Source organism: Cyphomyrmex costatus, unplaced genomic scaffold, assembly GCF_001594065.2.
Source record: "Cyphomyrmex costatus isolate MS0001 unplaced genomic scaffold, Ccosl1.0 scaffold333, whole genome shotgun sequence".
Taxonomy (NCBI): Eukaryota; Metazoa; Arthropoda; class Insecta; order Hymenoptera; family Formicidae; genus Cyphomyrmex; species Cyphomyrmex costatus.
The window spans coordinates 140,706-152,659 of record NW_017277482.1 but is presented as its reverse complement, the minus strand read 5'-3'; the positions used below and the strand labels follow the sequence as shown (position 1 = coordinate 152,659).

General features: G+C 36.3%; 2 protein-coding genes across 6 annotated transcripts in view; one reads left to right on the top strand and one right to left on the bottom strand.

Moving 5' to 3' along the window:
• LOC108776049 (leucine-rich repeat-containing protein 40) overlaps positions 1-11,028 on the top strand; it is a 12,552-nt gene extending 1,524 nt beyond the window's left edge. Inside the window, exons 1-12 of one of the 5 annotated variants that reach the window (XM_018542556.1) lie at positions 2,930-3,042; positions 5,913-5,959; positions 6,038-6,252; positions 8,373-8,566; positions 8,669-8,872; positions 8,962-9,085; positions 9,190-9,359; positions 9,463-9,605; positions 9,689-9,892; positions 10,012-10,344; positions 10,435-10,620; positions 10,883-11,028. In XM_018542556.1, the coding sequence (XP_018398058.1) occupies positions 6,105-6,252; positions 8,373-8,566; positions 8,669-8,872; positions 8,962-9,085; positions 9,190-9,359; positions 9,463-9,605; positions 9,689-9,892; positions 10,012-10,344; positions 10,435-10,620; positions 10,883-10,988 (1,812 nt within the window). In that variant the 5' untranslated portion in view covers positions 2,930-3,042; positions 5,913-5,959; positions 6,038-6,104 and the 3' untranslated portion in view covers positions 10,989-11,028. Of the gene's footprint in view, positions 1-2,929; positions 3,043-4,564; positions 4,617-5,907; positions 6,253-8,372; positions 8,567-8,668; positions 8,873-8,961; positions 9,086-9,189; positions 9,360-9,462; positions 9,606-9,688; positions 9,893-10,011; positions 10,345-10,434; positions 10,621-10,882 lie in introns of those variants that run through there. The other 4 variants (XM_018542555.1, XM_018542553.1, XM_018542554.1 and 1 more) reach the window with 4 other exon arrangements.
• On the bottom strand, positions 3,116-4,449 carry Wdr82 (WD repeat domain 82). Its single transcript, XM_018542557.1, has one exon. It carries the CDS (start codon positions 4,447-4,449, stop codon positions 3,502-3,504), a length of 948 nt encoding a protein of 315 aa, XP_018398059.1. The 3' UTR covers positions 3,116-3,501.
• Positions 11,029-11,954: the final 926 nt, after the last annotated feature.

Genomic DNA, 11,954 nt, shown 5'->3' with positions numbered 1-11,954 from the left:
GACTTGAACACGTCGATTGAAACTGTGCAGCTGAAGGGTCGAGGTCTTTGTACTCCTCCTCTGTATAAGCAATTCTTTTTTTTTTTTTCTCTCGCGGAAATTCGCACGCGAGATCCGTCCCGCGCGCGGGTTCGCAGCTAAGACGCCCTATCAAATACGATTCTTTCGCGCACACCGCGTCGCCGTTTATAAAAAATACTATTTTACAGCGCAGGAGGCAAGCTCTCGTCCATGCAAATCGCATGCTCACATAGACGGACTCGCATCCGGATACAAACGTATAATAATAATCACACTCGCACTAGCAATCTCTCTCGCTCGTACATACATATACATACACGCGGGCACGCACTATCGAATAAAATATCAACGATCACACACGTTCTTCCATGAAATATGTGTCAAACGGAGACGCCTAGAAAATTCTACAGGAAATAACGGATGCTACTGTATATACATACGAAACGGATGAAGATAGGTGGGCGATCGAATAGATCGAGCAACGGTCGAGAGTTCGGATCACTATAATGTTTTCACAGAAACGCGGAAAGCGAGATTGAGACTTGAAAGAGAAGATAAAGAAAGAAAGAAAGAGAGAGAGAGAACGGAAGAGTAGAGTTACAGTTGCAACGCAAGACCCGCCACGTGCGATCGTAGCGCATCCGTACGCCTCTATAAAGGTCTATTTTTTTTTTTATTCCTGCACTGGACTGTACAAGACTCTTTCTCGCTTTCGTCAAATATCAAACGTATATATCTATCTCACTTTAAGTTTCAAAAGTGTACACAAGTTTTTCTCTTTCCCGTTTTCTTCTTCGTTTTAGCAAAGAAAGCGTGCGGTGCTCACCTATTCGCGAATCCTTACGCGATCGTTTCTTGGCGAACAAAAATTTTTATGCACATATTTCATAAGTCTTGCACGCCAAGAAACGAGATGAGCTACCGTCTTGTGTCGCACATAAACGCCAAGTATTACCGAATTAATCCACGTGACACGATTACGTCTACAAGAAAAAAAAAAACCCCCCCCAGGAAGATAAGAACTACGCCTTCTACGAATGTCAAAAGTATTTTTTTACCCGGCCCGCCGGTTCCACGCGTGTAGATTAGAACCGCTTACTGTATTCGTAATACGGTAAAACGCAGTTTGTTGCCGACAATTACCGTAATGAATGCCACTTCACCACGAGTAACGCGACACCTTGTCGCGCGGAGGACTTTTTATCTATTCGCGAGGACTCGCGTTTCTTTCCTTCCTTCTCTTTCTTCTTCCTTTATCCTTTACTTCCTACTCTTTATCACCAATAAGATATACACTGATTTCTTGTCATGTATAACAAATATTCGGACATTCTGTTATTTTCGCGCCGATATTTAGTGTATCTTTAAGATCACCGCTGCCACCGTCATCGACGTCTTCCACGAACGAGATCCATTTGCACTGCCTGCACTTTTTGCATCTTCGCTTTCTCTCTTTTCAATACCCAAATATATATCTATCTCATTTTACGTTCAAAAATTTTTGGGGATTCAAGCAACGCAAACAGATCTATTAAAATACACAGAAAAGGAGTTCTTTTTTTTTCTTCTTTTCTAATATGAAGAGAAAAAAGAAAAGGATACATCATGCAAAAAATTCTGCCGAAGAGAACAAGCTCTTTTTTTGTGATCTGCTACGAAAGCAACGACGATGATGGGGGCCTTTTCACGCGCGACATCGACGTCGGTCTTCCGCGTCTCACCGTCTCCGATTATCGAGAGTACATCAGGTATATGTTTTTAATTCACTTTGAATTCGCCTTCGCGATGCGTGCGTACGCAAAGCGCAATTAGGAAATTAGGTACGTTTCCAATGATCTACGTATGAGAACTGAGCATGGCCGCACACAGAATTGAGGGAGATGATCGACATTTAACGTCCTTTTACGATCTCCTGCAATCATACGAGCTTTAAAAGGTGCTATCTATGCATCACGCATTTAATGCTAGCTACGCTGTGTAGACTTAAGTTTTCACTCGTAAACTATAAGATAATGCACGTTATCTCATATATTATCCAGAGTTATGTACGTTGAAAGCTAAATGGACGAGATAAGAATTGAAGGCTGATGACTAACAAACTTAAAGTTACGGGCCGATTACTCGCGCTGCAAAATACATAAAATTATCGATATCAAATTAATATCACAAAGGAAACTAAAAATTCCTCAATTTTTTTTCGTGAACCTTGCCGTTCATTTCATCAGGACGAGAGGTGTGACTGAAACGTTAGCAGTGGATAAAAACACGGTGATAATCCGCAAACCTTCTGGTATAATTGAAGATAATACCCGTGAAAGCCTTAAGTTACAAAAAAATTCCTCGTTTTGCGCAATAATTTCCTTGCATTTTTAAAAATCAGCCTTAAAACCTTATCCTATATGCGGCCACGCGGATCAGACTAACCATAATGTATCGTAATCAGATTTCTGATTTGCTAAACGGGCTGCTTGCTGAAACGTCGATGGGATCTGAATGACTATTCGGAGATCGCTTATACGCGTCTTACGCGCGCGTTTAATAAAATTAAATTAATATCCTAATGCCGTGTCTGAGGCAACGCGCGTGATCTGTCATTAAAAATGTAAAGCGTTAAACGTGTAATAACAACATAACATGCACCGCCTTACGATAGGCCGAAAACGAATCGCCGATGATGTCGATTCGATTTCGGCCGATTCGGTCGGTACAACGTTTCCCTCACGGTGCATTCAATCAAACAAGACTGTATTCAAGGTCGCCGATATTCGAATATACATATATATGCGAATCTTGTCCCTCTAGTTCGCAAAGTTTCCTATGCTTAACTTCACCGAAATAACAGTACAAAATTTTCATAGATAGTAATTGCTTCCAGATAAATACATCGTTCTAATACATTGCAGGTGTATCTCGCAACAACTAGCACGACGAAATTCTACATTAATTGTCTCGAACACAATCGGGCAAAACGCGGTCGACTATCCGAGAACGGACGAAATACAAAGATGCTGACTTTTTCCGGTATGTAACATTCGCGTTCCACGTATCGGTTAAACGATGACACACAGATACGTAGAAAAAGAGGCTACTTATATGAAACACATTCGAAACGTTTACAAGACATGGGATCTTCGTATATTGGTATAATGAAGACAATGACGATGATGATGGAAAGTTGTATGCCACGCGGACCTTCTCGAAACACAATCGTGCAAGCGATGGTCCAGCTGTTTCCTCGTGACGTCTTGTTTGCTCCCTCAAATACGTTTCAGAACTGGTATGCCATACCACAGCTATTCCAGTTTTGCACGCATAATGTAAATGCAATGTGTGTAAATGAATTTACTGAAACAAATTGTAAACATCCTCAGGTTGTTATTTCTCAACTGACTGCCTCGCTTCCTGCAACTCTTCTGTTTGTCTCCTTTCCTCTCCTCGCGAAGTGTAGATTCTGGCTCTGCCATTTCTTGTAAATTAATCTTATGCGTTTTCATCGATGGTGGGTAGCCAGAAAGCCATGTTGGTGCACGCAGACGCTAGCATCATGTACTTGGGATTAAATTGGATACACTGTACCGGTGCTGGATGGTCACCATTCAATACGCAAACTTTGTAACCGGTCTCCGCGTTCCACACGTGTACCCTACCATCTGTGGAGCCACTGAACACAAATTGGGAATCCGGACTAAAACTGGCCTCTATGGCAATCCCCTTGTTGTTGAGATGTCCAGCGAAAGTCTGTAAGGGTGTACCATGAAAAGCGTCAATTAAACGAATCGTACTACCGTTAGTAGAGATCAAGATGGTCTTGCCGTCTCTGCTGAACTTTAATCCAGTCCAATCACATTCTTTCTCCTGCGACAGTTTGAAAGTGACAAACGGGCCCTTATCGAAGCTACGTAGGTCGTACAGCTTGATACTTTCCGAGTTGACTCCAGCTGCAAAGATAAGACCTTCAGGATCATATGCTGCTACCGGCCGTCCTGAGACATTCATCACCCCGTGACAATTTGGCGAGCGTAGATCCCACAGTCTCAATGATTTGTCTAAAGAACCAGAGAGAAAAGTATCCTCGATAGGACTGATACAGAGCGACACTACTTTTTTCGAGTGACCAGGAAAGTAACGTATATACTTGTTGTCATGTAGGCTGAGATAGCGGATCGTGTCGTCGACCTTGGTACTGCTGTGTATCGCGGTGTTCTTCGCGTGAGTGAAGTGTATCAGGTCAACGCCGTACTTCTTCGAATTGACTGTCCGTACCTGGGTACCCTTTTCACAGTCATATATGACAATCTGGTCGTCCTCGGAGCAGGAGATCAGGGTGTCGCCGTTAGGCGAGAAATCGATACTGTTTATCCGATCTGTGTTCTCGCGGAATACCTTGGCCACCTTGAAGCTCCTCACCACGTGATCGACGAGCTTCATGGTGATGGACGGCGCGTCCTCCCTCTCGTGCCGTCCCCTTAACCTCCTGGACTCCACAATCTCTGTGTTTGTACTGTGATCGGGTGCGAAGACCGCCGGGCGCGGGGGCCGGGCGGGGGTCGCGGATGAAGACGCGGCCGCCAAGTTGCCCCCTCGCGAGGGAGGAGGTAAGAGGAGGCTCGCGTGTCCCCGCGGAGATCGCCGAAGGGAGATCGAGGTGGCCGCGAGCACGGTCCAGACAGAGAGAGTCGGGGACAGGAGGGAGGGAGGGAGGGAGGAAGGGGGAGAGGGGGGAGGAGGAGGCGGGCTGTCCACCGGGACGCAAGGAATTCCCTCTCGCGCCTTCGTTATCGCCGCAGGTCGCTCCCTACTCTGTCGCGCGCGCGTTCACCACAGTGGCCACCGTGGACTCCCCCGTGGCAGATATCTCTTCGCCGACGTGGCTTCCCTTCTTCCCGTGAAACGGACGCCGTCAGCGGGACCGCCGACCGTAACACACCTCAGCACCGCGCACGTATGTAAACGTACAACGAATCCTGCCAACCGGATCAGCCGGGAAATTCGTCGTCTCCTGCGAATCACACTGTACCTGGGGCTCGCGAGCGTATCCCTCGCTCTCCGTGTCCCCGATCGGCAACGGTGAATTCGGCAGGCAAGCGGCACAAACTCTACTTTGGCAGTCCGCGAGTATCCAGCAAGCGTGAAAGGCCGCTACGCACGGGGCCGCTGGGGGCCGCTCGAGTGCAAGAAGCGTGGAGAAATTGTCCGCGCTGCGAATGCGCCATCTACCTTCACCCCACCGCCGCGAAACTACGTGATCACTTACCGCTCGGTCGGTAACATCGTGTTCGGTCGATAATATCGCGTAAAGCAATATATAAATCTATTATTTTTCCTCTTTTTTTTTTTCAACTCAGTTCGTTCTTTAGATTGAATTTTTTAACTCCTCATTCTTCTTCTTCCTATATTTAAATAATTATATTTAAAACGTATAATAATTTCAAATAACAAAAACTCCTCTGTATAAATCAAATATAAACTTGGAGAGAAAAGGGCACTAGGAATCAAGCGCGGACAACTTTATGCAAATGCTAATATATAACAAATTTGTTGCAAATCCTACTGCCCTTTTCTCTCCAAGTTTATATTTATAATTATATTTAATTTATATCTCTGATTTTTTTTTGAGTGTTTTCCATTTGATGATACAAGTGTCATATTTTGTCTTTTTATTCATTGAATGTCAAGAAGAATAGAATATCTCTTTCTTTTTCTCTCTATATGTCTAATTTATACACATATATATCTACTTGATTCCGATCTATACAATCTATGTTTAATTTATATACATATATCTATATATCTATACATATATATATGTAGTTATATATTTTATTTATATGTATATATCTCTTTCTTTCTCTTCAACGTTTAATTATATCTCTGTTTCATTTCAAGTGCAGGAAGTACAACAAAGTACAGCCTAGTAATCCAGTACAGCCACAAAGCGGTCTGTCGCCCACCTGTATTTACGTAAGTAACGTTACACACACACACCACAGTGATCATTTTTTTGCGCGCTTTGTAGTTTTTTCGCGTAAAAAGAAGATCGCGTCCGAGGTGGAGATACGCATCGATGGGCATTACATTCTACGATGAGCAACATCCGAAAAAAAGCCAATCATTTGGCGGTATTTAAGCGACGGACCAAGAATGAGGACAACGACGAATTATCGAGGAGCGTCATTATAGGGGCGAGAAAGACGGGCCAGTTAAATCTCTCGTCGAAGGGACTGTCCACGGGTATATTATATTTACGAGCACCGCCTATACATATACTAAAATTGTAAACTGGACGATGGAACGATTGACGATACTATCGAATTCGCCCTACGTTTACGTTCATATCACGTCGCACAGTTGTTTCGAGCATGCTCCAGTTTTCGTTTAGATCATACGAATGCTTATATTCATAATTAGACGGACGTGCATGATTGCGATGATGATGTATATTCAAGTGCAGTCATGTTAAAATCGTATTTATGATGGGTGTTTTCCAGCAAGAGACAAATGACGATGTAACACAGTGAATCATTAATATTAGGCTTGTCCTTTTTAACTAAATTTCTTGTTCAACTCATTTTTCTTCCTTTTCTCTTTATATGTTGGAGAAAAGAAGAGGTTTTTCTGAGTTAAACTTAAAGACATACCTAATTGGCCAATATATATGTTTTGACCAGTATTTTATCAATAATTGTATTACTACTAGGATTGCCTGTAGAATACAAACTAATAGTAATATATATATATATATATTACATCAAGATTATAATTTCCTGTTTAATAATACATATAAATGTAATATAACAGATGTTCACATAAGAGTTATAATATTGAGCAGAAAATCACATTATTGATGTTACTATGGATGTTTTGTCAGTATATCCTCATCTATCGATAATAAACAAAGCTGAAATATTATCTGTACCTCTTGCTAGAAAGCACTTTGGTTTATCAATACATACAATAAGTCTCAAATACAATACACAGACCTTTTTATATTTTTGTTGCCTGTTAATTATCGCTTGGATGTTGCAATAAGTATTCAATAAGGTTTTATTAATAGATTTATTTGTATTCGATATGATGCACATGTGCATTATGAATGAGTGCAAAGTGAAATGTGCATAATGTTCCCTTATTCATTACTGTGTCGTGTAAAAGTTCTTTGAAATATACAAAATATCAGAGAATACAAGTTTTCCAAAGAATTGAAAATTTCAGAAACTCTTACACGACGCAAGAAATAGCATCTTATCATATGTATGTACACAACAAATAGATAGTGTTATGTATACAAGGTGTTCTGGAAATCGTATAACCAGAAAAGAGATGATTCCTCATGTTGAAATAAACAATAAAAAATATTTTTTATGGAGCTCTATTTTCAAGAAAATTAAGTTTGAATATTTATTAAGCACAGATACACTTGATCAGCAAATCTGTTTGATTCTAATTGTTTATTACTGTTTCTATATTAATCTGGTGTAGAAAATAATTCAGTAATGTATTTATTTATTAATTGAAATATTATTGAAAATGCTTATATAGAAAGAAACTTTTATTTCATAAAGAATCAATTTGATTGTACTATAATTTTTAGAACACCTTTGATATACATACATACTGTGAATGAGAATGCAGAAAAAAATGTGTGCAATGTTGTTCATCGTCATGTCAGATTTTTTTGGAATGTATGAAAGATCAAAACACACACACATACACACACACACACACACATATATTTTAATATATCATTACTAGTTTAGACAAGACAAAATATTGGTGTAATAAATTGGCAATTTTCTGATAAATTTATATTCTATAAATAATGTAATTGTAAGTCCAGCAATGTGGAAGTCAAATAAATCTGGTTTTGCACAATTGTGTTTCTTTTTTTTTATGTATATATTTGTAATTATGCAGATGTATATTATATATAAATACAAGTCATAAGTGCGGCAAAATTCTAAATTTCCTCTCAGTAAGAATTAATATTTAATATTTATTTTTTATTTAAATTCAATATTTATTTCATTTAATATCGTATTATGCTTATGTTGCTTCAAGATACATTTAAAAACAATTTATGCTTACAATTATAAATGAAATATGCTCGGTATCATATCAATATTGTTCATTATCATTATTTTAAATTGCTTTGCATGCTTTGCTAAAAAAAAAACGTGTAATATTAGAAGTGATCATAAGTGTACTCGACCTAAGTTAGTTTATTTGCCATATCAGGTAAGTAAATTTAATATAATGACGCCTTCATTGAATTTAATGGCACAGTAGCGATGCATAGTGCAGAACTGCAGAAAGGGCAAAATTCTGAATACAGGAATTAATACGGGTTACAGTACCTGACAGAATATGGAATATAAACGAATTAACGAAAGAGGAATTACGTGATTTACATTTCGAACTTGATTATGTACCTTTGGAAGAGCGATGGTGGGAACAAGAGCCACTGAAGATGTTAGATCTGAGTTGCAATAGTTTAACTGTAATCGATAATAAAATAGAACTTCTAACAGAACTGAATACTTTGAACGTATGTATAAATTATTTTTTGTGTATTACGATCATAAATGTATATTTTCAATATTTATTATACATATATGTATGACCTTAAATATTTTAATACTGTTTCTAGCTGCATAGTAATTTGTTAGAAGAATTACCACCTGAAATTGGTTCTCTGCGCAAATTAAAAATACTAAATCTATCAGACAATAGACTAAAACATTTACCTCATGAATTTTATATCCTGGAGGAATTATGCGAGTTATATCTAAGAAGTAATCAAATAAGTATACTCGAAGTTGAGATTGGAAATTTAATCATGTTAACTCATATGGTAAAAAATACACATAATTATGGATTATACACTATGAGGATCATAAGTAAAGCCAATTTTTCTAATGAAATAATTGTATATATTTTTAGGATTTATCATATAATAATTTAAGAGAATTACCGATCGGAATGGGATATTTGGTGCGACTGGAGACATTGAATTTATGTCAGAATATGATAAAAGAATTACCACCTGATGTAACAAGTATGCGATGTGAGTTTCTGCATAAACGCATTAATAATTTATACAAAAAGTTATCTACATTTTGCAATATTTATTTCATTATTTGATGAGATGATTACTGTATTTTTTGGTAGCATTGAAAACGTTAGATATCAGCTTTAATCAATTGGAAACGGTACCGCCATTAGGTGAATTGCGGAAAGTAGAAAGAATTATGTTTCAGTCGAATAATTTGCAGGAATTTCCAGACATATCAGGTTGTTCAGCTTTAACAGTATTGCATTTGGATAACAATAACATTCCTGTATGTGTTAATATATACATTTATGCTTGAGCCAATCAAGACTAAAATTTAGCTTGCTAGTATAAACGCAGTTTTACTAAAACAATAATATTCTCTCTTGTAGGAAATTGATCCACAACGCTTAGAGACAGTAGGACATCTAAAACAGCTCACAATGCAAAATAATACAATTGAAGTAATACCTGAAGAAATAATCAAATTAATAAATTTGGAAGTTTTTGATTTGTCGCATAATAATATATCTTTGTATGTCACCTAGCTTCTCTTTCTCTTAATACTATAATTTCATATATTTAGAGAGTTCATTAAAATGGGTCTTTTTTTTGTAGAATACCTTATTGTATTGGTATATTGCCCAATTTAAAGCAATTTATAATCGAGGGAAATAATATAAAAAATGTAAGGGGAGACATAATACGATGCGGTACACCTCGCATTCTGACACACATTCGCCAAACTGTAGATGTTAATGCAAGTGTAAACACCAGAGAATTACTACAACCTAATGCCAGCAACAGTATTCATCCTGACAAGTATGTAAAGATTAATCTGTTTAATGATGTGATCAACTTAGCGTGTGTCGTTACACTAAAAAATTTCTTGAAAAAATATTTTATGTATAAAATCAAATGTATAATTTATAATAATACAGATATATGATGAAGAACACAAGACTGTTCAGCTTAGCTGGGCAAAACCTTTCGGAAATATCCGAAGAAATCTTGGAAGACGCAGCGGAAGCCTCCGTCACAACCATCGACTTGAGTAGAAACAAGCTATCAGGATTATTTAATAAAATGTCGGCAATCGTTACAGTGACAGATCTAAAGTTGACTTCAAATCATTTAGCAAGCTTGCCAGAATGGATTGGTGAAAAGTACAAGTGCTTGCAAGTTTTAGATATAAGTAAAAATCACTTGCAATCTCTACCATCAAATATCGGTTGCCTGAAATATTTGCGAGATATTGATATCTCATTCAATAGGTATTACAGATATAATGTTTTGTGCACTTTCCGCAACATTCCTTTTTAACATCGAAATATATGATTTATGCACTAAATATTATTCTGCAGATTTACTGAGTTACCAGAAGCTATTTATGACGTTGAAGCATTGGAAAGTTTAACTGCCAATGACAATCAAATCGCGAAAATAGATGTACCGCTGTTGGAAAGATTAAAAAGGCTAGCAGTTTTAAATCTAACAAATAACAATATCGCTCACGTACCTCCTGAACTTGGAAACTTGAAAAACTTAAGGTAATAAGTATTTTGTTGCATAATATTGTTTATATTTTCATCGTACATTAGGCAAGTTTTTTAATTCGTTGATTAATAACATTATGTGCAAATAACACTTTACTTCATAAATGCGATTGATCAATAAATGAATTAAAAAACTTATTGATAATTTATTGTTAAGTATAATGTTATTTGTTTCCATAAGCTACATTGCTTTTTTTATCTACAATGCGTTATTATCTACATTTTTATCTACAATGTAATATAAACGTTCTTTTAGGAGTCTATTGTTATCTGGGAATTGTTTTAAATATCCCAGACAAGCAATTCTAATGAAAGATACAGAAGAAATACTGAGTTATCTACGTAATTTAATACCTCACTAACGAAGAGAACACAAAATGGTTTATAAAAAGTATCCATTCTCGAAACTGTGTTAAAAATTTTATTATTATTTAGAATTATTAAATAAAAATTATTATTTATAAGTGTATTTTGCGCGGAAATATCATATCTATATATGTATGCATACCTTTTACTAATCTTTAAAAATTATGTACAGTCTCAACCTATCAAGTGCAAAATAATTAGAATAAGGTATAGATTAAACTAATAATATTTATTCTATATATATTAGAAATGTAAATTAAGCAAAGAAAAATCTTGCGTTCATAGAAATATTAGATATATATAAAAAGAGAATAATAAAGTATGAGAAGGTGTTAATGCAGCAATTAAATCATATTTTGAAAAAATGTTTACAATAAGAATTTATGGATTAGCTAGAATAAATGTGATTAAAGTGGAAGTTAATAATAAAGACCAAAGAAAATCATCAATAATTTGTATAATATACTTGTAATATTCAACGGTCTAATAAAAATATTTTTCCCTCCTAATGAAGCAGTATAAGTATAAATAAATCTTTTTATCAATAACTTAAAAATAAATATATATTGTCAAAAAAATAAAATTACATTAATATATAATAAAAGATATAAAAAATTATAATATAAAAAATATATTACAAATCTAGTATTAACTTTCTATAAAATTATAATATGTCTCCATTATTTAATATAAAATTTATAATTTTTTAAATACATAAAAATGATATAAATTATAAATATATGTATACATATTTATAAAGATATATATATATTTTTTTTTTGGTGATGATTTAAAATTGATTTTTGTTAAAACTCAGCAGAAATGTAATTATAATATTCGGACTTTAGGTTTTGAATACAACAAGTGCATAACTGCCATAACCACTTAACCACTCAGGCAACAGCATCACGCACTTCAGTCGTTGATCAGCAGCTCGTATCGTTCGTATACATTCGCGCGTG